The sequence below is a fragment of the Agelaius phoeniceus genome, chromosome 3 (assembly GCF_051311805.1).
Source record: "Agelaius phoeniceus isolate bAgePho1 chromosome 3, bAgePho1.hap1, whole genome shotgun sequence".
NCBI classification, from domain to species: domain Eukaryota; kingdom Metazoa; phylum Chordata; class Aves; order Passeriformes; family Icteridae; genus Agelaius; species Agelaius phoeniceus.
Genome location: NC_135267.1, coordinates 25,037,834 through 25,064,997, shown reverse-complemented (window position 1 = coordinate 25,064,997; position 27,164 = coordinate 25,037,834). Strand labels below are relative to the sequence as shown.

Below are 27,164 nucleotides of genomic sequence, written 5' to 3'. Positions count from 1 at the left end.
TAGCACCATGTGTTGTGAATGCAAGTTGGAAACCTTGAGGTTTTAAATTTTCAAATACAGAAAACTAGAGCATATTCTGTTGGGTTGTTGAGAAAGTAACAAATGTAAGGCAACCATCTCCTATATTGCATGATTGGAGAACAGTTTTTTCTTGGATGGTGGAAAGTGTCTTTAATGTCTTTGTTATGGACTGACAAGAAAACTTGGCTTCCACCAATTACTTACCTCTCTGATACCCAAGGCAGTGGAAGTCTGGAATTCATCATCTGGTGGGGATAATAATTCACTATATCTATAATGTACAGTTAGAAATGCAGTGTAAAATACACCTTGTATGAAGCCAACCAGCCTCCATTGTGCTCCATCTTGCCCTCTGCTGAGCAGTGTAGGTGTTCCTGCCCTGTCTTGAGTTCTGCATGGCTGTACCTCTGGATTTTGAGCTAGTTCTGTAAATTCACACCATGCTGATGAAATCTAACAGCTTGAAGGTTATTAAATTTCAGTTTCAAGTGAACCTGAAATACCAGGAGTTCAGTGATCTACAGTGAGTGCTGTGATGTCCAAGCAATTCTACAGGAAGCATCTTGGTCCTGAAAGGCTTACTGATTTCAGTTTAACAGTAGTAATGTCAGATCTGACCCTATTTAGTCTTGACATTAAGGTGTTTCCAGCAGGGGTTGTGCAGGGAGACCTGAACTTTGTCTGTGTGCCATAGTTTGAGAGCTGGCTTGTAGAGCATGTCAGCTCTGATTTTTCCTACTCTAGTTGTACCTGCACTGTTGGCAGAGCTCACATCACTTGAGAAATAGAATTCATGCATCCAGGGCATGTTTGTTTTCTGAGCAAATAAACCTAACTCAGGTTAATTCTTCCCAGAGCCTTTGCTCCACGCTCTCCTTATTTAGCAGTGTGGCTGGGTGAGCACTAGCAGGCAATTCATACTTGACAGATAGGCTGCTAAAACACTTGGCTACGTTCCTTTGCATGGAAAAGTTTGGGCATAATTCCTTGGGCTAGCTGCTCTGCCTTTCATGTGAATGGATTTTGCACAGAAGCTACCTATTTTTTAATTAATTTATTTATTTATTTTTTAAAAGACCTTGTTTTTTGTTTTATGTGCTGTGCCAACTGATGCTGTCTTGGACGTTAGTGTTACCAGGATGTATCTCAGTCAGAAGCCAGGGAAGTGTTATGTTTCCAGGGTGTGTTGCAAGATAAAATCACGGAATTTTTGCTTAGAAAGAAAAGTGCTATAAGCATATAAAAGCTGGTTTATCTTTGTTTCATTAATAAATGGTGTAAGAATTTCTAATTTTTTATTAGCAGGTTAAAATTTAAGCAGGTCCTAAATTTGGACCACTTTAGGGGAATGAGGGTTAGTGCTTAAAACCCATTGAATTCTACTGAAATAGGTCATTATTCCTATGTGCATTTTTGTTTTTTATTTTTCAAAGTATTTGTGCTGGTTATATTAAGTTTTTTTTTCAACTGTATGAGACGAATCAAACATAGTTGTAAGTAATGCCAAGTTTGTAGAGCTACAAAACACAGGTCTAAGTCTATTGCTTATGCTGTACAGCAAGACTATATAATATCTTGCTTATACTGACCTTATTTTAAATAGAGTTTAAAGTTTGAATGGGTCACTCTTGCTTACTAAATATTTTTGGTCATTGATGGTACTTCAACTCCAGTTCTCTCAGATTAGGACAGAATTCAGTAATTACCACATTTTTGTGATACGTTACTATGAAAACATTTTTCTTTGATGGTGATTAAACACAGTGTTTTCACATGTGGAGCTGCTTCTATTTTAAATGAAAGTTCTTTTTAAATGCAAGTAATGCAAGAAAAATTTAGAATTTTTGTTGAGTTACAAACCATAGCTGAACATTTTTATTAGCTTGTGACTTATTTTCTACATCTTTTTGAAAGGAGTTAGCCAAGTTTTGTAAGAATAATTGACACACAGAGGAAAAATATCACTTTGTTATTTGTATATGATTTTCATTTATCAGTTGATCCCGTAAGGCTTTGCGTGCAATAGCAGTTGGGTGTATCTCTCTTGAGACATTAGACTCTGTAACTGTTTACAGTTGATATTCCTAAAGTTCTGGGAAAACACAGCCAGCTTTTAAAATGTTTCCAAGAGGGTTATTTGGACTTTCCCCTGAATCACTGGAGATGTGACATTTTACAGGTTCGTGATGTTTTTTTCGCCAGTCTTCAGTCTGCTGGTGATTAAAAGAATGTCTCTGCAAATCTGTTGTGAGAATATGTGGCATAAGGTTGTGTCCAAGTTGAGCTAGCCAAGATACTGGTTATCCAACTGTCAATAAAATAACAACTTCTTGGTCCAAATTACTTCATGTATCTTCCTGTCTGTCAAATGCTAGTAATACCTTAATGCAGTCGGTTTGCTAACTCCTTGGCAATGCTAATCCCTTTGACAATGTGGGTATTTTCTAACCATATTGCTTATAAAATATCAGCTGCTGATCTTAAACCAAACTTTCCCCTACAGTGTTCTTATCTGCATGTGATTAGCAGTTGGAGGATAATTGTGTTTCTTGTGCCAGGCTGCTGTCTTTGAGGTGTTTTCTTTTCTCGTGCAATTAGTTACATACTTTGACTCTCAGGTCACTGGTATCTCTAGTATATTTACCTGATTGTTCATCATCAACATGCCTTTGAATGTTCTGTAACCCAGGCTAAAAGTGCTTTAAAAGTTGGATAGTGAATAATATAAAATGTTTTATGCATAATTTTAAAAATTATTTTTAAATGTCCTGTTCTTGCTTGTAGTGTTCTTTTCTAATGAAAGTAATATTTCTACTTACTATACTAATTTATCACCAAAATGTGTGATGGTTCTTGCATATAATCATTAGTTAAAACTGGATGCAACTTCCTTTATTTTGTCATTATTCAGCTGTTATAGTTCAGTTTTACCAATATATTAGTCATGCTCTGAAGTTCATATTAATAACAGATAGATTTTTGGTTTTTGCTTGCATTTTGTGGAATGCTGGCATTGTGATCTTTTTTCACTCAGTTTAGATGCAGTTTCTTCATCTCAGACTTAGTATATTTCCTGTTTTCATTCAATTTTCCAAAAAAGTAATGGATTTAGGTATTTTTCTTTCTGAATCACATTTAATTATTTTTACTGTGAGTTTTCACTGAACATATTTTATTGCAGTGGATGGAAACTGGCAAGCCGGACTAAAAGTTTGGATGATATTTTGACATAGCGATTTGGAAATCTATTTAAATTCTTCTTTGCTTCCAAGCAGAAGCCACTTTAAATAATTTCAATTTCCTTTATACTGTTGAGTTTGGATGTGTTTCCATATGTAGAAACTAGGTTAGATTTTACTCAGTCAAAATTGTGCAGATAGTATATGATAGCAGGAATTGGTATATCATTACAATTTCCTGACATTTTTCTTAAGCTGTTGTGTGGAGAGACATTGTGGGAATGCTGTGTATTTTCCTCAGACAAAAGACTGCTGACTCTCTGGTAGCTTTCATTTCAGTTCATTCAGCTGAAGTATCACTGTTGAATGCTCTTATGCTTTTAATAGTGCCAAATGTATTGTGGTTGGATTAATAGAAATTTATTTTATTCTGTTTTCTCATATGCCATGCTTTGAAACACTGCAGAAATATTACTGATGATGAGTCCTCAGTGGATGAACTGAGAGGGACGCTACGGTTTTTTGCATCTGTCTTAGTTCGGAGAATTCACAAGGTAAGGTGACTTAAAGGTATTAGTCTTGGTTTTCCATCAGAATTAATTAATGTCCATCTCTTGTGAGTTCTTTATTTTTTTTTAATTGTGATTCCTAAGTCAGCCCTATGTTGTAGGTTGTTTCTAAACATCCAAGTTATTTCTTTGTGGTCTCTGCCCCATCTTTCTGGAACTTATTCCCTTCCTAGTGTTAAACCATCTCTGAAGATTCATCATTTGAAGTGTTCAGCATTGTGTTGAATATGGCTTTGAGCAACCTGTTCCAGTGAAAGATGTCCCTGCCATGGCAGGGGATTGGAATAAGTGATCTGTGAAGGTCCCTTGTGACTCAAACCTTTTCCCAGTTCTTGCAAATGGATATATTTATTACACCAGTGCAAGGCATTATTAAAACCTTGTGATCTTTTAGCTGTCTTTTGGTGACTTAATCCAAGTGGAAACCATTTTGAGAATTACTGAAAAAAACCTACCAGGAAATGGTGAGCTGTGTTATAGCTTCTGCTTGCTTGTCTTCTTAAAATGCAAACAAGGCCCTTACATTGTCTATAAAGAATAGATTGTCATTAGGTGACCAGGTTACTGTAAGAATTAAAACAGATGTGGTGCTTACATTAATGCAGTTCTTCAGGAGCATTTTGAGTGCTAAAGGTTAAACGTTTTTATTTGCTGTGTTTAATCTATTAGCACATACTTTTTATTTGCTGTGTTTAATCTATTAGCACATACTTTTTATTTGATGTGTTTAATCTATTAGCATATCCTTTTTTTCTGCGTGCTCTCTTTTTAACAGCACAGCTATTTCCTGGTAAAGTGCTCCAAGCCTGTTTCACAGGAACTGCTTCTAACTATTTGGCTGTTCTGAGCATAAAGTGTTGCTAACTTAATTTCCAGAATTAGTCAGTGCTGGCCTCTCTGTTGGAGCCACTACCATAAATATGTGTCTTTTTCCCCCTTCCTTACTAACAGCATTTTTTCTGAGCTACAAGTTGTACACGTACCCTGTCATGACTTATTAACAGTGTGATTCTCTCCTTCTTACATATCAAATCCAGATGACTTTCTTGTTTACTCTAAATCAGGCATGTTACTTATTTTAAAATGGACACGGGAGAAGATGAGGAAATGTCTGTGTAGCACAGACATTGTATGGAGGTGTGAAAGTGGAGTAAAGCTTCAAAGTGAAAATCTAAACCAAGGTCTTAAAATTTAATTTGGAGTTGTAATACTTGCTGGTGTTAGTTGCATTGTGCATGGATCCATTGTTGACTCAGAAAGTGACCATGTCTCCTGTATTGATCATGTAATGAGCCATTGATTGGGATATCTCAAGTGAGTTTACAGCACCTTGAAGTAGAGTGCCAATTTACAATCTCTGCCTTTGACGGTGAGGATTTAAATGTAGTCTCTTCAGTTCTCTGGGTAGGCAGTATGTGCAACAAACAATCAAGACATATGCCAGTATTAAGCACTGTCAGGAGACCTACAAAATAAAGTTCATCACAGAAATGCATACACGGAGGAGAAATTCATCATCATCATTTGAAAAATAAAATAGTTGTATATCTTGCCAAGCAGCTGTACTCTGTTTTGGATTTATTATTAAATGCTTGAAAGCAATAGTTCTAGCTAATAGAGATAAAATGTTTAAATTAAGGAAGAATTGTGTAAGAAAACACAGGCTTTTTCCATTTTTTTAGATTATATCTTTATAATTTTTTTGCCAAACAATATTCTACTTTTGAATTGAGACTTAAAATTACAAATTGCTTTAATGAAAGGAATGCTTTTGTTTTCTGTTTAAAGCTGCCTAGGTCAAAGCATGGTTGTTGAATTAAGTTAGAAGCACTTCAGGCCAGTCAACTCTAATATGTATGCTGAAATGTTTCAAATCTGGATTTTCCTTGCTGAGGCCATTTTTGGATTGGTTATGGATTTTGAAGGGAAAGGGTAGAATTATACCATGCCTTAGTAGGGGTGCTATAGATAACCTTGCATCTGATTGACGTTTTTGACAAAAGTTCACAGTGTCTGCTGCAGTGTTGATAACAAGTCCCTTGTCTGTGCTCTTTGAGTACCTCTGCAGGAAGAAACACTGTCCTATCCTTATATGCCATAGGAAACTCTTAATTTCTAGAAATTACTGTTGGAATGTGAGGCACAAAAGACAGGGTTTTCCATTGATAAGCTGAAGCTTGTCCTTTTGTGCTTGTAAACAGGAGCTGACCTTACTTTTAGGCGGCTCCAGTCAATTGTACTGGCTTGTCGGGGCTGGCCAGGTCAGGTCATAGCTGTGCACCTCAAATATTATAGGGGAGTGTGCAGGAATATGCAATATTCTCCTTGTACAATTGAATTAAAAAAACACCAACTTTTCTCTTGGCTCTGGTGGCCTTTGCAATTGCATTGTCTCTTTCTTGTCTGGCAAGATGCTGTATCAAGGAGGGATTCCTCCATTAGGAAAGAAACTTGTTTGGAATTGTTAGATTTTGAACACTTACAGGTGTATTTTTTTGCATCTCTAAAGTGTCTCTTGTTTAAAATAAAGAGGATGCAAAGTGTGAACACCTTCTAGATGAGTTTCTGTGAAAACTGTTGCAGGTGATAAAGAATTCCTTGAAACTTACAGGCTGGGGACTGACTGGCTTCAGGGAGAAGCTGTGCTTGCTGCAAAGGACCTGGGCCCATAGTAGGCTGTGAGCTGAATATGAGCCATCAGTGGCAGCAGATAAAACACCAGCAGCATCTTGGGCTGTAATGACAGGAGCAGATAAAATCAAGGAAGTGATTATCTGCCTTCACTGGATGCTCTTTGGTTGGCATCTAGGATACTAATCCAGTTTTGGGCTCTTCTTTACAAGAAAGTGGAGCAGGTTCAACAGGAGGGCCACCCTGGTGCTGGAGGAGGTGACTGTGTTCAACTCAGGAGGTTTTCAGCACCAGCTTGGATACAGCCATGAGCACTGTGATCAGAGCCTGTTTGGAGCAGGGCTAAGGCAACCCAAAGTCATTTGTGCCTGAATTGTTCTCCTTCCATTTTTGTAGCCACCAAAGAAAATAGAAATGCAGGACCCTAATACAATCCTTTATTAAATCATACATGTTTTTTGTTTGGCTCACGATCACATGGTTTTGGTTTTGGCACTAATGGTCTTTTGACTGTGTAACTCAAATTCTCTTTTGGTTCTGTCACATGAGGGGTGACATTTTTTTCTGCCTGTACGTAGGAAGGTTTCTCTTTGGTTTTAGTCCTTGTGGACATGACTGCAGAGTGTTAAGGCATGCAGGTGTTAGAAGCAGAGCATAGTTAACTTGATCCTTTTGTTGGTGGTCAAATCGTCCCATGGAGCTGGGCTTCATCTACTGTGACTCAAAAGTCACACTGCCTTGCTTTATTTATTGCAATGAAAAAATCATAATGGGAATGAGTTGACAATAAATGTGTTAACTGTGTTGTTTATGGCATTTAGTTCTGTGTGCTTTTATATACCTTGGCAGAACAATGAGGACACTGTAAGCGCACCTAGAGAATTTTTGATTATTTCTTAATGGTTCATTTTATGGTTCAAACCAGAACATATAAGCAAATTACTGTTTGATGGTTGTCTGTAATAAATTTTGGGGGGCAATAGAACAGTTTTGGTTTGATTTTGAAATTATTCTTTAGGTGGACATTCCAACGGTTGTAACGAAGAAGATGCTCAAGGCAGCAATGAAACACATTGAAGTAATAGCCAAGGCTAGGCAAAAAGGTAATGTCAAGACTTAGTATGTTGTCAGTTTCAAAGGCCAAGTATGAATATTCTTTTATGCATGTCTGAGATTATATTACTTTGTCTTTTTATCCTTATGGCCTCTTTTTTTAAAAATTAGATTCTTTTGCATTTTTCTTCTGGTGGTTGTGAAGGCAAATAGGGAAAAAGTACATAATTGTATTATCTGTTTTGATTTTTATTGCCCCACAATAAAAATACAAAATTTCTCTCTCTGTACAGGGGTGAACAGGAATATGGGTTTTGTCTATTTAGAGCAATCAAGATCATTTAGGAATGCTTCTTGAAGTGTTTCCTTTATGTTCCAGATGAGCAGTTGTAGATGAAGGGATTTGTAAATCTGTGCACTGTACCTCATAGCTCTTGTAGATAGAATGATTTGAAATCTGCATTAGTGAAGTTTTAATAGGTTGAAAAGCCATGGAGAGACTTTGAGCAAAAGCATATTTGTTATCCAAGATAAGAGTATCTTCACAAGCCTAATGTAAAAGTTATATTTAAACTACACATAGAAGAAATACTTGGAAGCACTTGCTGTTGTTATTATTTTTTCACTGGCTGTGTTCCACAGTGCTGTATCTACTAAATGTGGTTTCATTCAGTTTTTAAGTGTTGATGTTTACTTTAACTGGAGTCATGAACTTTTCTTCTTTCCCTCCAAAAGTCTGCTTGATATCCATAAATACATGCTATTGGTCCTGTGAGTAGTGTTAATGATTAAGATGAGTAATGAGACAGTTTAATCATGTTGGATGTCTTTCATGGCACAACAGCAATTTCAAGATAGAGATAATCTTGCAGTGCTGTTTATGCCAAATTTCATGTTTCCTTTGATTTCTACCAAGGAGTTAGAAATACTTTTCTTTAGCAGTAAAGAACTGTATTTTAAATGTACAACAATATATTTTAAATGTACAACAATGCATTTTAAATGTACAAATGTATTTAATTGTAAATATAGCCATTTTTTCTCAGTGTTTAAACAAAAAAAGACTTGTTTCCTAAGGGTAGATAAGTGAAGTAGCAACTGAAAATTACTTTTAGTAGCACTTTCTAGTCAACATTGCTAAAGCAGCTGCCACAATATGTGGTTCAGAGGCAGATTTCAGACCCTGCTTTGGTTGCTAGTTGAGCCTAACCTTTTCTCCTTATTTTCTAAATCCTTTTCAAGTGGATTGCTTTTAGGAGGTATTTCCTTTTCTCCTGCTCTCGTTACCCTTACCTCTCTTAGTAATTCCTATTGGCACAGACACCTCCACAATTCATTACCTGCCCTTGCTAGAGGGTGCATTCCTTCTCTCTGCTTTTAGTGACACCAGCTAGGCAGATTTACCAGGTGATGTATATTCCTACATCCCCTCTGTCAGCTGATACCACTCATGGGTTTGGCTGTGAAGGCCAAGCCAGCAGGTTTCTCTCATTTGCTGGGAATAAGCTTTAACTTTGAGGTAGCTGAGGAATATATTACATACCTCACTATGCCTGGTGGTGGTGTTGACATGAGGCTCTGCCACATTGCTAGTTCAGCTAGGTGTGATTTATAGCAGCTCAGTTCTTGCCTTTGAAGTGATCTGAAGAAATGTAACATTGTTACTTCTAATTAATATCTATAGTTTTTAATCTGATAAAAATGTATTCTTTCAATTCCACTGTAATTTAAGAGGCAGTACTCTAGCAGATCCTCCTGCAGGTTTTGGCTTCATTCACCCTGTGTTTAAAATGTATGCTCCTTCACATTTGTTTTTAAGTGTTCTAAGGAGGAAACAGATGCTACAGGATTGAGTAAAAGTTTACGTTGATTTCAAATTGTGTCATAGGCCAAAAAATGGAGATCATGAAGAAGGTCAGGAAAAAGGCAATTAGAGGCAGACTTTGCACGATGCAGTTTTTTTGAGAATCCAGATGCTGAGTTTTTATATTTAGTTTATATATATATGTATAAACTGAATGTATAAATAAAAGTTTATATTATTTTATATATATTTATATATAATGATAAATGAGAAAGCATTCTGGATACTATGCAAACTGCAATTGTTTGGTGAAGGAATTCTTATTTCAGTGTGAGGTTTTATTTTTATATAGCATGGCTTCAAAGTCTAAGCCAAGGTTCTTTTATAAAATTTCACCATTTTATCCCTTTGGCAGTTGTGTGTGTACTACAAATACTAACTTTTTAGCTCAAACAACCAATTGCCTTTTGTTTACCAGTAAGAAAAAGCTAAAGCAACTCTGTAATGCTGTTTTTTACTTTCAGTAAAAAATGCAGAATTTTTGCAGCAAGCTGCTTTAGAAGAATATGGACCAGAACTGCATGTTGCTTTGAGAAGCCGAAGAGATGAGCTTCACTACTTGAGAAAACTTACTGAACTTCTTTTTCCTTATATTTTGCCCCCAAAGTCAACAGAGTGCAGGTATATAAATTACTTAGAATTGTGTTTAAAGTGTTTCCATATTATGTAGTACAATCATTTTGGAAAGTTAAAGAACTTCACAGTCATCTTCCTTCTTACCCCTTTTTTATGTTTTTTTTTGCATTTGTCTTTAAAATAGGTTGCTTATGGTATTATTAAATCCTAAAATATTTCCCAGTAGTTTATGACAGAATTGGAAACTTCACTTATAAATTGATGTAATCTAATATTGCTTTGGATTTTTATTTTCTTTCTTCTATTTTCTTTTCAGATCCCTGGCCCTTCTGATTAGAGAGATTCTCCCAGGTTCAGTTTTCCTTCCCTCAATGGATTTCTTAGCTGACCCTGTAAGACTTTGGAGCACAAGAATAATCTTAACTTATTCAAAATTACTGTTTACCTACTAAGTATGTTGTGGTAAAGCAAATTATGTGCAATGACTTGCTGTGCATTTGACTATATAAAAGAAAAAGGAATATTGTGGCCAATTTTTTTGTTTGTTCATATGAATTAACTCACTGAACTGACTGAAATAACAGTATTGGTGTGGTCTCTTAAGAATGTATTTTTCAGTGAAGGATTACAACTGCTGCCAAATGGGAGGATGCTGTGCTAAATGTAAACATCTACAAGTTACTGTTGCTACATTTAAAAAGGGCTTGATTACTTGGACTCTAGCTCTGTGGATCTTTATAGTCTTAGTAACCAGTTTTTTTTGCAACTGTATTGAAATCAATTTTTTCCCCTCAATTCTGCAAATCAGGGGGCATTTATTTCTGAAGCTGCAACACTGCCATCCTTGTTTTCATGTATGCATGTATTTAATAGGCAGAATGGCAGTGCTTATGCAGGCGTCACCTGGCTGCAAGCAGAAAGTACTGTAGGGTGGAAGTATTACTAGTTTGTTAGATCTGCACTTAGGCCTCCAAAGTGTTTTTACTCTTTCTTCCACTGGGTAAAGAATATTTCTGTGCAGGTCTTTTCAGAAATTCCCTGACTTGTAAAAACTTGAGACCATTGAAGGTCAGTTCTCAAACGTGTATTGCCAGGCTTTGCTTTTTTAAAAGTATTAATATACTCATGTTTAAACATGGGTAAAACATAGCATTGAAATTATTTTAATCTATTTTGTTGAGTTTCTTTAATAATAATCTTATTTATTGTGTTGTGTTTCTTGCAGGATACTGTCAACCATTTACTGCTGATCTTCATTGATGATAGTCCAGTGAGTACTGACAAAGTTAAAAGTGGCATTTTTATCACCCATGAAAGAAGCTTTCTTACCCAGTTGTCATTTTTTTCTGCAGCCTGAGATAGCAACTGAGCCTACTTCTTCATTGGTTCCATTCCTTCAAAAATTTGCTGAGCCAAGAAATAAAAAGCCATCTGTAAGCAAAGGCAATATTTATTTCCTTTCCTGTTTTGAATAAGTGTTTTACTTTACTTGCTGATTTTGTTCTACAGCTCTTTGTGTTATGTATGTGCTGACTGCAAGTTTGAAAGTTGGCTTACTGCATTTTTAACCTACTCAGGTATTGAAACTGGAGCTAAAGGAGATCAGAGATCAGCAGGACCTTTTATTTCGGTTTATGAACTTCCTGAAACAGGAAGGGGCTGTCCATGTGCTGCAGTTCTGCCTGGCTGTGGGTAAGATTACAGACACGTGCTGATGTTACTTGATGATATGGAAATCATTCTAATGGAACACTGCAATTTGCATCTGGGTAATTTAGGAAGAAAAAATCATTCATATGCCAGGAACAACCTCATGAATTTATCCTTTCTGTGATAAGGAATAATTTCTTCTAATTGCAATATATTTTTGGTAATAACTTTATGAACAGATCTGAATTATAGTTAGTAAGAAGGCAGCTGCCTTATTACCTCAGATTTTGGGTTGTCTTATATTTCTTTTAATTTTGAAGTTTTGCAAATTACTTACCTACTGGAAAATTAGTTGATGTTATAGGGTGCTTCAAGATGTTATTTGTTTGCCAAGTTGATCAAGAAATGCTTTTTTCTTTTCTTTATTTCTCAGAGGAATTCAATGACCGAATTTTGAGACCAGAACTCTCAGATACTGAAAAGATGTCTCTTCATGACGAAGTACAGAAAATTTATAAAACGTACTGTTTGGATGAAAGCATTGACAAGATTAGATTTGACCCATTCATTGTGGAAGAGATTCAAAGAAGTAAGTTGGAATTCGAAAAGAATAATGTACATTGAAATTTAAACAACGTTCTGTAATAAAGTGAAAAGAAATTTTGTTGAATATCATCACACTTCTTTTTGCCAGTTTTATAAATTATTGCTGCACTATATTGTGCTTAATCCTTGTTTTGTCAATTTATTTATATTTTTATTTATAAAACTTGGAGTAGCTTGCAAAATAACCACAAACTCTGACCAGGAGAAAACATAAACTTTATATGCCTTATGTATATCTCTCTCTATTCATACTTAAATTTTTTTTAATAGTTGCTGAAGGTCCATATAAGGATGTTGTGAAACTTCAAACTATGCGCTGTCTGTTTGAAGCTTATGAGCACGTCCTGTCTCTGCTCGAGAATGTTTTTACTCCCATGTTCTGTCACAGTGATGAGGTAAGCATGAAAGATTGGAAGAGTGGTCTATAAAGTGAGATTATATTTTTTTAGGGTACGCTATTTACAACAGTCTCTTGTATGTGGAACTGAAAAATATGGTTTCATTTTCCACTTCAGTTGACATTCTAGGGCTGGACCATTCTCAGTAGGAAAATAAAATTCATTCTAGTCCAACACATAATCACAGAATAAAAGGAAAATTTTATGGTTTTGGTGTAATATTTTGTGTATATCACAGCTATTCCAAAATCCTCTCCACCCCGTCTTTATGATTGCAAATTTGGTGCTAAAATAATCTGCCTGATAGATGTAGAACTCAATCTCTTTATTTACTTTTAATAATATAACGATATTTAAAGATACAAAAGTTGTATTTAGGTTTTTTCAGCATTATGCATTCCTGCAGCTAAAAGTCTGGTGTTTGTTTTCAAGAAGATCACTCAATGCAATTTACAGGGTATTTAAGATTCTTGTGAGATTGGGTTCTAAATGCCACCTTAAGAATTCCCCGCACAGGGTTGACTTTATCTGCCTAAGGCCTTCTAGTAGGACACACTTTAATCACAGGAGTGAGTATGAATTCATGTTCCTTTCAGAAGGTTATGTGTGTAAGTCAGGTGGTGTGTTAAGCTTCTTGCATTTATTTGAGGCAGAATATATTGATTTGTCCAGGGTACTTGCCTTACTTGGCATTAATAAAAAGAACATTTCTCAAAAATGGTTTTGATGGTCATCTCTCACATGATAGATGTAATGCTTCAAAAGGCTTGATTTTTTAACAAGGAGTAGACATGGATTTTGGTGCTTAATTTAATTTTTATTTCTGCTTTGTGGTTTTAATCTCATGATTATGTAAGGTTAAGTAAGTAGTCGTAGTCTCATGTATTGATTATTGTATGGTCTGTCCTTTTCCAGATTAAAATTCTAACTGCTAGATTATAGTCAGTTTGGATTTTCCTTCAGTTCTCATTTCCTGAATTTTGCAATATTGTTGCACCGTAGCCTTTACCTCAATTAATCCAGTGTTTCCTTTGATGCCTTATCTGTCTGCTACAGTACTTCAGACACCTTTTAAGAGGAGCAGAGTCACCAACCCGCAATTCGAAGTTTAACAGGTAGGTATGGTAGAACTTTTAAGTGGTTTTCTTTGATTTTTAATTTAAAACATCAAAATATTAAACTGTAAGAATTTTGTTATTGCCTGATATTAATTTGACTAAATTTTTAGCTCTACTTTTTTGTTTTTAAGTGAACAAATTACATACTAAAGATGCAAGCAGTATTATACAAGATGTCTCTTCTCTTGAAGTATTTTACATTCAGGAATTCAGAATGTGATTCAGACCTCAATATTTGAGAAGAGGGAAGGGAAAAAAAATAAGTAGTAAGAATGAGATTATGTGAAAATCAATTGGTGATTTAATTGGCTGTGTATATGTAATAGCATTTTAGTGGTGCCAAGCTGTATCTTCTTCACATGTTATAGGGATAGGTATAGTGTACCCACGCCAAACCAGTCTGGTTATTTGATGGGAATCTCCTCTTACTGTCACAAGGAAGGTTTGCCACTTCTCCTAGATCAAATGTGTTTTCTGTTCCCCAACTCCATTGCAGAAATGCAGCATCAGAAGCCTTGTTTCTGGGCTTGGGCCATATTCTTATAGTCCAGACCTCCTTCAGGCTCCTTACTTATGGTCCAGAGCCCCTTCAGGCTCCTTATAGCCTGTGGAGGAAAATAGCCTCTCCTGTGGTGGGGATGGGGGATCTTCCACTGTGGCTTGGCCTAGGTTGATAAACCTTGGGGTCTCAGAATTTCTTGTGTTTCACTTTATGTTGGATGGCTCTGACAGTTGTGGACTAGCCCAAATGAATTTCTTTTCTTGCCTGGCCAAAAGAAGGGAAAACATCAGTGAGACAATCTTTAATTTGGATAGGCTTTCTTTCTTGATATGAAGTAAGATCCATGGTACTCTGGAAAATGCTAATGCTTGTCCTCTTCCAGAGGAGTAACAGTCATTCACTTAACCTTTTCTGCTTTCATTAGAGTTAGATCTGACAGTAAACTCCTGTTTCACAGCCCACTGTGAGATTTGTATTACTGGCACATACCTTTCTTCCCTGCTCCTGTTCTTCAAAAATGGGATGATTGTTTGCTTTATTATGTCTCCATGGGTGACATCTTTTATGTAGTCTTTATAGTTTTTGTAGGTCCAGGACTGGAGCTTTGGTGTAGTGCTGTCTCAGAGTGGTGCTGGCAAACTTCTGTGTCTTAACAAAGAGGCATGGGATGAAGGCAGCTAGCCCAAACTGCATTCCTTTCCTACATATGGTGCTCCTTGTAGGGTGACCTTAAAGACACTTCAGCTTCTGTTGAGGATGGCTCTGGGGTTTCACCTAGACCTTTAAATCTGCCTTCTGGTTTCTTCCCCCAAATTATTCATGTCAGGGATTAGGAGTATTCTGTCATACTTTTCTTAAATCTATGAAAACATGTAGGTTACCTCTTTGGTGCTTGGCTTTTAAAAACAGAAAGGGGGAAGTTACAGGCCATTGCTGCCTGGAGTTTTTGAAATGCATCTATGGCTACAAAATAAACAAATTTTGGCAGCTGTTGCAGCATATTCTCAAACAGCATCCTTAGCTTTACTGAAAATGTATCTGGTTTACATTTTAGAACAATATGAATGCTCTCAGTATATATGCTGATTTATAATACAAGATACTGTGTGTTCCAGAAGTGGTGCCTCAGTGATTATTTCCATGAAACAGAGGTTCTATCTTGGGAGTAGTTTGCCTGTTGCTTTGGAATTTCCCTCTGCAGAATTGTGTACAGTCACTTCCAAGTGGGTGGGGAAAAATCAAGGTTTCGCACAGAATTTTTCCAGATGTTACTCCATTTATTTTGTCCTGCCTTATCTTTCTTATTCTAGCATTAGTTCCACTTGAAAGTAATTACATGCAAAGAGATGAGTTTTGTCTCCCATAGTTTTGAGATGCTTTGCTATGGGTACTGTGTGTGTATTGCTTAGATACTGCTGGTTAAAAAACCAGATCAAGTAGGTATGAAATCCCAGTGGAATGTGCATTAGGGTAATGTGTTGAAACATTTCCCTTACTGCAAGACAAGAAAATTGGAGTTTCTAGAAAATATAGATGGAAAAGTAGGAAGAAGTGACATCTGTGTAATTTTTAGTTTGAATCACTTCTTTGAACTGTACAGAACAATCATAGCTTTTTGCAGACAGGACAAATAATGTGCTATGAAAACTGCAAAGGCAATAGGTGGGCAGTGCCAAGGGTTTCTGGAGTGTAAAGAAGTCACATTGAGATTGTTCTGATGGCCTGATAACTAACTGTGGTTGCCATGAGTTTTAACTCTGTAACTGATGTTTTTTACCTAATATTTAATGTGTGTGGCCTATGATAACTGATGTTTTGAGTTCTAGTTCTGCCAGCTTAATTTGGGTAGCATGGAAAAGACAACAAGAATTCCCTCTCCCTCTCTCATTATATGTCTTTATAATACATTACTACATTACTTAAATGTAGTCTGTGTTGAAAGTCTTAACAAAGAAAGAAAAGCTGTTATGTAGTATGAATTCCCAGATTTCTGTATATCTGTCTTAATTTTCTACAGACAAGAACCACTAATAGAAATAGACGCACCCTCATCTCTCATATTAAATAGCAGTGAAATGAAATAATTTTTTAAGTTAAAGGACCATGTAGAAAAGATAATAAAAATTTCAGAGTGTGGTTAGGAGAAAAAAACATGGAATTAAGTCTGAAAAGTTCTATGTAATATAATAGTCATCATCATTTCTAATCTGCTAGGTTATATTTCCAGTTTCACAGTTTACAAAGGCAGTGTAAGATGTCTGACAATCAGATCCTTCTGTAAAACAAAATCTAAAATTTTAATGTTTTTATCTCATGTTAGTTTGTCCAGAATTCAGTAGCTCCAATGAATTAAAATCCTGTGTGTGGTGACAGTGTTTATAGTTAATTCATTTAAACATCTTGATTGAAATTACTGGGTTGATGTCTGAGGCATTGGTTCTATGTACCAGTAGAATGCAGAATGTCAAAAATGCATGACAGCTCTTAAAATCTGTGAAATACAAATATTAAAAATTTTAACTTTTAGTAGTGGCTCTTACTATACCTAATACATATATTATACTGTATTATATATGTATATACTGTACTAACACAGAGGGGGAGAGAGCATGTGTTATTACGCAAAGTGTACACACCCTTTTCATTGTATTGGCCAAATTAACTTGATTCCTACATGACTTCTGAATACAGGCTACAGGAAAAGTTAGCTGGCTATTTGGCATCCATTAATTTGTGTTTGCTTGTGCTGAATCTCCTGAAAGTTTCAATATCTGATGGTTCAAATCCAAAGGCCAGACTTGTGATGATAAGATGAGTAGATACTGTTCACATTTCACTTTCTTGGGATTCTAGGTCAGGAACTCCTAATTCTACTACCTCTTTTCTTAACCCATGGTGATGGTCAAAGCCTATTCAATTATGTTGGGATAGGTCAGTCAGATTTGGTTTGGTTTGGGTTCTTTTGTTGTTTTGGTTATGTTTTAATTTGATTTCCTGCTGGGCTCTGAGGTAATTTATTTGCCTGTTGTTGCAGAAGTAGCCTGAGTTTGGATGACTTACGGTAAGTCTATCTAACACTCAATCAGTGTTGTGTGTTAGCTATGCTGCATTTCTCATGACTTCAACATACAGCCTTTGTAATAGTAATTAACTGTTCATTTTATTTGTAAAAGACATGAATGTCTTCTCTGGTCTGAGGTGCATTGCTCCTCACAAAAAGCTTTACGCCCCATGTCCTTTTCACAAGTGTTTAGAAATTGCTTAATCACTAATTTCACATGTTTGCATTACATTAATATTGTTTGTTGTTGCAGTGCAATTTCCTATTTTACCTATCCCAACCTCCTCAGGTGTGCCAACCTTTCCCCCTCCCCCTTTTGCCCTCCTGCCTAAGAGCTGTCCATCAATCTTAACCTTCCAGCAGGGCATCGTGTGGTTGGCAGATGCTCCTCAGGTCTGGGCTCATTGGCCTGTCCAAGTGTCTATCTCCCTGGAGCCTTCCCCTCCTCCCACCTGGCTGGCCCTCACCTGTCCCTCCCCTCCCCCTGTCCCTGGGGCTTAAAAGGACACAAGACCATGCGGCCAGGGTGTCTGTCTGTGAGCTGTTAGAACATTCAGAGGTCTACCATGCTGCAATAAAACTCTGGACTAAGACTCTATGACAGAACCCGCTCCTTTTCACTGTTGCTTGAACCTTTTCCACCAGAGGTAAACTGAGTTCCTACTTTGCCTGGATTTGTTCTGAGTGCCCAGCTGCAGCACCCAGCCGGCCAAAGGTATCTCTGGGGTGAAAACACCACAGCTGCCGCCTTTGGTCCAGCAGCGAGGGCCAGAAGAAGCCAGGCCCCCCCACACCCGGAAACACTGGGGTCTAATATTTAATACATTGGCGCCCAACGTCGGGCTGCACAGACCTGCAGCCTCAGAAGGAATCTCAGAACCTTGGAAAAGCATTACAGCAGCTTTGCTTCCACTGGAAAGAGCTGTGGTTGCGCAGCTCTCCAGAGAGACTTGGGACTGAACCCACAGAAAGCCTCGAGGAACGCATTGCGCCTTTGGAAAAACAGTTCCTTTCTGGTGAGCGAATTTTCCAGGGGAGAATAGGGGAGCCCCTCCTGCCCAAGGGGTCCTATTCAGTGAAGAGACCAGCCTGCCTGACTTTGCCAGCAACAGCTTCGATTTCAGTTAGTATTTCTGCTCCTTGCGGGGGTAGAAGCTCAAAAATCCGTCTTTGCCGTGAGACGAGTTCTTTTTTGCTCTTTGCATTTTAGGCTGCGCAGCCCTGCGGAGCTAAGGTGGTTCCCTGTAAAGCTTTAACTCTGTGGCATGTTTTAGCCGCTTTTAGAATTGGCGTCGGCTTGGAGGAGCGGGACAGCTCTGCCTGCCTCCCCCTGGCTCGGCAGCGCGGCGTGCCCGGCTCTTGGTGCGGGGCGGCTGCATTCCCGGGCGGGGGAGGCTTTGTCTGTCTCTACACTTGTGCGGGGCGGCCCCGGTTTTGGCTCGCCACGTGGCGCACGTGGGGGCTGCGTTCGCGGGCGGGGGAGGCTTTGTCTGTCTCTCCACGCGGCCGGGGCGGGTCCTGACTCCCTGCTGCTGCTGCCGCGGCAATTTTAAAAGCAGTGTATACAGCTGCATTGTGAAAGCTTGTGTCTGTTACCGCCTTTTAACCGTGGCTTTTTTTTAGAAATTGGTAGCTGATTTTGGTTTTGTATTCAGTCAGCGGGACTCTTCTGTGCCATTCACATCTAAGATGGGCTCGAAATTAAGCACAGCACAAAAAGGAGTGTATTATCATATTATTGGAATTTTAGTTAATGCAAATGTAAAGTTCTCTAAAGGAAAATTGAAACAGTTTACAAGGTGGCTTTTTCTGCACTTCCCACAAACTTCTCCTGAGGAAGTCCACAATATTCAATTTTGGGATAAAGTAGGGCATGAATTGATAACCTTGGGACAGTCTGGGAATACATCCTCAGCTAAATTTGTGTTCTGGAGCTTACAAATTCGACTGCTTTGCTCAAACGAAGGGAATTGGAGAAAAAGCCAAATATTAAGCCATGTACCTCTGCTCTGCCTGTGTGCCCCCCTTCCAGCCCTAAAACTCTTACCCCAAAACTTGGTATTTTAAAGAGAGCAAATCCTGCTCACGCACTGGGAAGTCGACTCCCAGAGCAGATTAAAATGCCCGAGTCCCCTTGTCCACAAGGCCCTGGCCAGGTCTCGTGGAAAACTTCCCAAAACCCTGTTTCCCCCGCTCTAAATCCCAGAGCATGTGTTAGCTTTTCGGAGAGCAGTGATCCCTGATCCCCAAAATGGCCCCCAGTGCCTAGGGGGTACCCAAGATGGAGGATGCCACGTGGCACCTTCCCAGACCTGGTCATCTTCCCAAGATTCCCTTAAGCATCCCGAAATTCCTTCCCCATCCCCTTCTCCTCCTGTTCCTCGTGACACCTTCCCTCCCCCTCTCCTACCTGCTGTACCCTCAGCTCTGTCCCTCTACTCCTCCCAGGGGGCGTCTGCCGATGTGATGTCACCAGGTGTCCCCGCCCCCTGTTCTAACAGTATCCCTGCCCCTTGCCTGACCCCTGTCTCTGCCCCATGTTCCCACAGTATCCCCGCCCCCTGCCTTCTCCCTGTCTCCGCCCCCTGCTCCCATTGTGTCCCCGCCCCCTCCCCGGGTTCCCACGGTGGGGACACGCCCACTGCATGTCCCCAAACCTGCTTCTGTGCTCCCAATAATTCCAATTCAAGGGATACAGGGCAGGAAGCCGCAGACCCAATACAGGGTCCCACTTTGTCATTCGCCCCTGTTTTGTATCAGCCTGCAGCCCAAGGGGGAGCAGCCCAAACTGCTAATTGGAGTTCCTTTGGATGACAATTGATTAAAGAGATCTGTAAATCCCACAAGGAGTATGGTCCACACAGTCCATATTTCCGTGGCCTTTTAAATTCTGAATTGAGTAGAAATGTAGTGGTCCCGCATGATTTAAAACAGCTTTTCTCATGCCTCATGACATCTACAGAATTCAAATTATGGGAATTAGCATGGAAACAACTGTTAAAGGAGGCTCTCCCAGGCTTGCATGCTGATCCAAACACAGCGAAAGATGCTAATGGCATGCCAATTACAATTGAGCATCTCTTCGGTGATGGTCAGTGGTCTTCACCCTCAATCCAAGCAACTGTAATTCCTGCAGTAGCACTGGAGAAGGTAAAGGAAGCACTGAAAAAGCATTCTTTTCCCTCCAACCTGAGGGGCCTTTTGAGCCCTACAGTAAGATCAAGCAGCTACCATCCGAGCCTTTTCTGAAATTAGTCAAAAGGTTAACTAGAGCCGTTGAAATCCAAGTTAAAAAAGAGAGTGCAAGGGAAGAGGTTTTAGAGGAAATGGCATTTACAAATGCAAATGAACAGTGTCGAGCGGCAATTTTGAGCCTTCCTCTCGAACCCCCCCCTACACTAAAAGATATGCTTCTAGTCTGTAACAGCAAAGTGCCTCTGATGAGTGTTGCTGAAGACACCAGACCAAGGCTGCTGCCAAGACCACCTCAGCATGTCGCCGTTGCCAGCCCTGCACCCATTCCCTCAGCACAGCAGTACCCTGGGCAGCAGCGACGACCACCAATGGTTGACCCCACAAAGCCATGCCTACTTTGCCACAGCCTTGGGCATTGGAGTAGCCAGTGCCCCCTGAAAAAGCAATTTGATGAGTTTAGAAATGGCATGGGAGGGAAATCAGAAACACTCCCAGGGGGTCAACAACAACAAAAAAAAGCTGAATGGGGAGTGCTGGCCTGCCAGGCGTGCAGACCCAAAAAGAGCAGGCCAAGGGAATAAGGGAAGCAAAACAAACCAAGCGCGCTTCGGTAATGTTACTATTTCTGTAAGTGAAGCAGATGCTTCAAAGACCACGTCTGCTGGTCCACTGTTAAAAATGCAACAAAATAACCTTTGTTATGATTTAAGTGAACCTATGTTAACCACGTCTTCTGTCAATGAGCCTTACAGGTTGCAGCTGACAGAATCACTCCACCTGAAAGATACGAACTGGCATTTTTTCTCTGTCAATCCAGAACAGAAGGGTACTTGGCACTGTATTCGCTGTAAGTACATCGTCATTGGGGACACCAAACACACACCACAAGAGATTTAAATTGCTCCAGGAATGACAGCATCAGATCCTGAGCAATTCGTTCTCGGGCTGCACTGTTTCCACCCTCCCCTGTTTCTTCCCAAAGGTCAAATTGTTGCCCAAGCTATCCCTGTGCCATTTTTGCCTGAAGGCACCGAAAAACAAGGGCCCACAGTCGCCCGGGTCTGAGTTATTGGGAAAGACAAACCCAAATTATGGTGTAATGTCAGTGGGGGTGGGGAGTCAAAACGCATTGAGATGCTTGTAGACCCGGGTGCAGACTGCACGGTGATCCCAGTGCAAGACTGGCCAGCACATTGGCCTTTGCAAAATGTTGCTGGTCACGTTCAAGGTGTAGGAGGTCTGCAATTGGCAAGACAATCCAAAAGCATCATCCAAATAGAGGGACAAATGGACAATTAGCAAATATCCGTCCATTTGTGTTAGATTACTTGGAACCTTTATTAGGGAGAGATTTAATGGCCCAGTGGGGTGTCACAATTGATATTCCAGACTCCCCACATGATTTTTGTACAGTGGTTATTGAACAACAGCACCCCACCCAAAAATTGAAGTGGAAAACAGACAAACCAGTTGAGGTGAAACACTGGCCGCTCAGTAAACAAAAAATAAAGGCGCTTGAGGAGCTAGTGGAAGAGCAACTGAAAAAGGGTCACATTGTGGAGACCACGTCCCCGTGGAACTCTCCTGTGTTTGTCATTCAGAAAGCTGACAAAAAGAGATGGCGGCTCCTCCATGACCTCCGACAAATTAATAATGTCATTGAAGATATGGGCTCTCCCCAGCCTGGTATGCCATCCCCAACAATGCTTCCCCAGGATTGGAAATTAGCTGTTATTGATATAAAAGATTGTCTTTTCCATATTCCCCTACACCCTGACGATGCACCGCGTTTCGCATTCTCGGTCCCCACCATCAACATGGAAGCCCCTATGAAAAGGTACCATTGGACAGTTCTCCCTCAGGGCCTGAAGGTTTCCCCAGTGATCTCCCAGTGGTATGTCTCTTCCCTGCTTTCCCCAGTGCGTGCAGCTGCAGAAAAGGCTATCATCTATCATTATATAGATGATATCCTTGTGTGTGCCCCCAATGATGATCTACTCACACATGTGCTTGACCTAACGATCGATGCATTGATTGTTGCAGGGTTCGAGCTCCAGGAAAAGAAAATTCAAAAGATGCCACCTTGGAAATATTTGGGCCTAGAAATTGGAAATAAGACCATTGTTCCTCAAAAACTAGAAATCAATCCAAGGATCAAGACCCTTGCGGATGTCCACAAGTTGTGTGGGTCTTTGAATTGGGTAAGGCCATAGCTCGGTCTGACTAATGAAGACCTTGCCCCTCTTTTCAATTTATTGAAAGGGGGAGAGGACCCCGGTGCTCCTAGGTCTATTACCCCAGAGGCATGGAAAGCTCTAGAAAAGGTTCAGATTGCAATGTCCACAAGACAGGCCCACCAATACCGGCCTGACCTGCCATTCAAATTTATCATCTTAGGTAAGTCGCCACACCTCCATGGAAACATTTTCCAGTGGGAGGAAAAACAAACTCCTAAGGCGAAGGGCACACCTAAAAAGGGCCAAGACAAGAGGGACCCTCTCTTGATCATAGAATGGGTTTTCCTCAGTCACAAAAGGTCCAAGAGAATGACAAAGCCTCAGGAGCTGGTAGCAGAACTGATCCGGAAAGCAAGGACCCGGATCAGGGAGTTAGCAGGATGTGACTTTGAGTGCATTCACATTCCAATTGAGTTATAATCGGGTCAAAATTCTATGCAAATATTGGAACAATTGCTTCGAGAAAATGAAGTGTTGCAGTTTGCTCTGGATTCCTACTCAGGACAAGTTTCTGTCCACCGGCCTGCCCACAAAATGTTCCAACAAGATGTTCAATTTATTCTGAAATTGAGAAGTGCTCTGAGTAGGAGACCTTTAAAAAAGGCTCTGACTGTATTTACAGATGCATCCGGGAGGTCCCACAAGTCTGTTATGACTTGGAAGGATCCTCAAACCCAGCAGTGGGAGACGGACATTGCTGAGGTGGAAGGTTCACCTCAGGTTGCTGAATTGGCTGCAGTTGTTAGGGCTTTTGAAAGGTTCTCAGAACCATTCAATCTGATAACGGATTCTGTATATGTGGCAGGAGTAGTGTCCAGGGCAGATCAAGCAATACTGCAAGAAGTGTCTAACATCACACTTTTCGAATTGCTCTCAAAACTTGTAAAGTTAGTCACTCACCGGGAGCAACCGTTTTATGTGATGCATGTCAGGTCACACACCGACTTGCCAGGATTTATCGCTGAAGGCAACAGAAGGGCAGATGCTCTTGCTGCACCTGCAGTGATGGCCACTCTCCCAAATGTTTTTGAACAGGCAAAAATCAGCCACCAGCTTTTCCACCAAAATGCACCTGGCCTAGTTCGTCAGTTTCACATCACTTGAGAACAGGCCAAAGCGATTGTGGCCACATGCCCAAATTGCCAACAACATGCACTCCCTACAGTGAGTACGGGAGCAAACCCTAGGGGGTTGAACAGTTGTGAACTGTGGCAAACAGATGTCACACACATACAGTCATTTGGATGGCAGAAATACGTTCACGTTAGTGTAGATACCTTTTCTGGAGCAGTCTATGCCTCTGCCCACACAGGAGAGTCATCTAATGATGCCATTAAGCACCTCTTACAGGCTTTTTCTTTCATGGGCATCCCCAAGGAGTTGAAAACTGATAATGGGCCTGCCTATAAATCCAAGGAGTTCAGGAGCTTCCTGCAGCAATGGGGAGTAGAGCACAAAACTGGCATCCCCTACTCCCCCACAGGTCAAGCCATTGTAGAAAGGACTCACTGCAATATTAAAAGAGTCCTGAATCAGCAACAACAGGTTCTGAAGGTGGAACCCCCCCACATCCGGTTGTCCAGGGCACTGTTCACAATCAATTTTCTGAATTGTTCCTTTGACAGCCTGAACCCGCCCATCCTGCGCCACTTTGGGGGGAGCAGTCATAGGATGTTGAGAGAAAAGCCTCCGGTTTTAGTAAAGGACCCTGAGACTTGGAAAACGGTGGGACCTTACAAATTGGTTACTTGGGGACATGGATACGCCTGTGTGTCCACCCCCTCTGGGTTAAAGTGGATTCCTTCCAAATGGGTAAGGCCCTATGTTCCCAAGGTCTCAGAGAAATCGACAGAAGCGCCCCAGGTTGCCAATGCTGCCTGGAGAAGGAAACGCTGCATGCGTTCCCTGGAGGAAATTCCATTGAAGCCTCCTTTCTGGAATAGTTTGTAATATGTTTGTCTTAAGTTCCTTGTACCAGTTTAGATCCCACGGTTTGTGTGTAGTCTCAAGACGCCATGAGACCAAGCCTGCTCCTTGTCCTACTTGGGATCATCCCACCAGGGATCTCTTGGATAGCCCCTCAGCCCAAAGCACGTGTGGACTACCTTGGCAAAAGCCCTCGGACACCAAGAGAGAAACTGATGACTGGCTGAGTGGACTGTTCAAAGGCTGGGGACTCCCGGGCTGGTTGGGATCTATTCTGAAAACTGTATTTTTAGTATTGTTTGTATTAGTTATCGTTGTTCTAGTTGTTAGCATTGTTTTTGGACTAGTCTAACGCATGGTTCTCAAGCTGATTTCAAGCTCATCTCCCCCTCCCGAAGTTTACCATTTAGAAGCCCTTAGTGCTCCAATGAATGACATGGAACCCTCATTGGAAAGTACTGAACCCCCTGTAGAGGAGGAACCGATTTACCAACCATAGTTTGGCAAGCATTCTGCACCACAAACCCAGTTCTGTTCTTTTTAAACAAAACTAGGGGGAGATGTTGCAGTGTGATTTCCTATTTTACCTATCCCAACCTCCTCAGGTGTGCCAACCTTTCCCCCTCCCCCTTTTGCCCTCCTGCCTAAGAGCTGTCCATCAATCTTAACCTTCCAGCAGGGCATCGTGTGGTTGGCAGATGCTCCTCAGGTCTGGGCTCATTGGCCTATCCAAGTGTTTGTATCCCTGGAGCCTTCCCCTCCTCACACCTGGCTGGCCCTCACCTGTCCCTCCCCTCCCCCTGTCCCCAGGGCTTAAAAGGACAGGAGACCATGCGGCCAGCGTGTCTGTCTGTCTGGAGCTGTTAGAACATTCAGAGGTCTACCATGCTGCAATAAAACTCTGGACTATGACAGAACCCGCTCCTTTTCTCTTCACTGTTGCTTGAACCTTTTCCACCAAAGGTAAACTGAGTTCCTACTATGCCTGGATTTGTTCTGAGTGCCCAGCTGCAGCACCCAGCCGGCCAAAGGCATCTCTGGGGTGGAAACACCACAGCTGCAGCCTTTGGTCCAGCAGCGAGGGCCAGAAGAAGCCAGGCACGACACACCTGGAAACATCGGGATCTAATATTTAATAGTTTGTTGTACATTAACACTTTGCTTTTAACACTCTGTCTGTTGTTATTTGTTTTGAAATATATTTCCAGAGCTTGAAACATTTTTTTTTTACTTCTGACTGGTAGCTGCTCCAAAATTTCCTTTACTTCATGTCATATTGTTATCCACTTAGGTGCTTGTTTTATCTTGCAAGGTGTATCTGGAGTGATCATTGTCTAACATCACTTGCAAATATAACCAGTTTATGTTTTTTAAGCACTCACACCCAACAGTTGTGACTGTTACAGGTTTGATGACAACATATGCTAGTTTTTATAATTTGCTGTGTGTAGTATATGACACTCATTAATGCCTTAGTAGCTGTCCAGTGGTTTGTTTTCTCATTATTCATGCCTCTTTAAATACATGGTATCCAAACTCAGAAAACAATCTTTTCCTCATGGACTTTTCCTTAGAATTTAACAGAGGATAAGTATGACATAGTTTGTTCATATTAGTCTTGAGGAGAAATTTTTCAACTTAATTTTTCAAGCTAAGAACCAAGGTAATTAGATGCTTTTATATTTTGGGGACATGCTCAACAGTTCAGCACGTTGAGCTATAACTTGCTTGATTGTTGAGCAATAAGGAGTTCTTGAGTTACAAATGCAGCTCATTGACTTTCAAGTGCAGCATTTTTCCTGACTGTGTGTAGGGAGTTTAGTCAGCCAAAGGAAATGGTACTATGACTTCACATGCATGTTAATATCTGCCTTGTCTGATATATACAACTGGTCTGGTCCTTCTTGACTCAGGGAGGCTCACAGCATCATTCTTCAACTGCATGGCCCTGGCTCATCACCTGCAGGGTCTGTTCAGTGCACTGAATGAGGCAGGCATCCTGTGGGAAAATGATTTTGCAGCCATCCAGGATTGAAGAATGCCACAGTGCACAGTGGACTTCTTCAGTCTGCAATTCCCTGTTATAGAGTAAACAATAAGTGTAATTTTTCCTAATGTTAGGTATGTGTTACTTTTGGAATGTTTGAAAAAAAACAAGTGTTCCAAGCTCTTGTTGTCACATCATTCTTCAGGAATTTTGGAGCCTGTAGACTCTGCACAGAGGGCCCTCCTGAGAAAGCAACTATAGAATGATGGTCTAATAATGCTATTATATGGATTAGCACTAGAGGGAGTGGGTTATTTTTCCATCAAGTTTTGGATGTATATATATTTGTTGACAGGTCTTAAAAAAATCTTGTCTCTGTTCTAAACTGGCTACCTCCTGTCATCTTTGGTCCTTTGTGTCTTGAACCTACCCCTATCCTAGTCCCATCTTTCCTTCCACCTAGTCTCAAGGTCTTTCTTCTATTTCTGCTTAGCCAGTGAATCTATTAGATTTTCATCATGATACCTTTTGTATATATTTTTTTATTGCTCCATTTCTTTGAAGTGCCAAGTCATCCTGTTGTTGGTCCAT

At 40.2% G+C, this 27,164-nt stretch overlaps 1 protein-coding gene and 1 long non-coding RNA gene across 9 annotated transcripts in view; both read left to right on the top strand.

Moving 5' to 3' along the window:
• The window catches only part of SNX14 (sorting nexin 14), a 54,360-nt gene that overhangs the window by 9,158 nt on the left and 18,038 nt on the right, over positions 1-27,164 (top strand). For 4 of the 8 annotated variants that reach the window (XM_054630620.2, XM_054630618.2, XM_054630622.2 and 1 more), the window contains exons 6-16: positions 3,667-3,754; positions 7,419-7,503; positions 9,782-9,938; positions 10,210-10,285; positions 11,119-11,163; positions 11,246-11,326; positions 11,471-11,585; positions 11,977-12,132; positions 12,420-12,544; positions 13,604-13,662; positions 17,202-17,228. In XM_054630620.2, coding sequence (XP_054486595.2) covers positions 3,667-3,754; positions 7,419-7,503; positions 9,782-9,938; positions 10,210-10,285; positions 11,119-11,163; positions 11,246-11,326; positions 11,471-11,585; positions 11,977-12,132; positions 12,420-12,544; positions 13,604-13,662; positions 17,202-17,228 — 1,014 coding nt within the window. Of the gene's footprint in view, positions 1-3,666; positions 3,755-4,139; positions 4,234-7,418; positions 7,504-9,781; positions 9,939-10,209; positions 10,286-11,118; positions 11,164-11,245; positions 11,327-11,470; positions 11,586-11,976; positions 12,133-12,419; positions 12,545-13,603; positions 13,663-17,201; positions 17,229-27,164 lie in introns of those variants that run through there. The other 4 variants (XM_054630625.2, XM_054630624.2, XM_054630623.2 and 1 more) reach the window with 2 other exon arrangements.
• Positions 17,247-25,803, top strand: LOC143693524 (uncharacterized). Its single transcript, XR_013181274.1, has 2 exons — positions 17,247-22,317; positions 22,467-25,803. It is a non-coding gene; the product is annotated as an uncharacterized LOC143693524 (long non-coding RNA).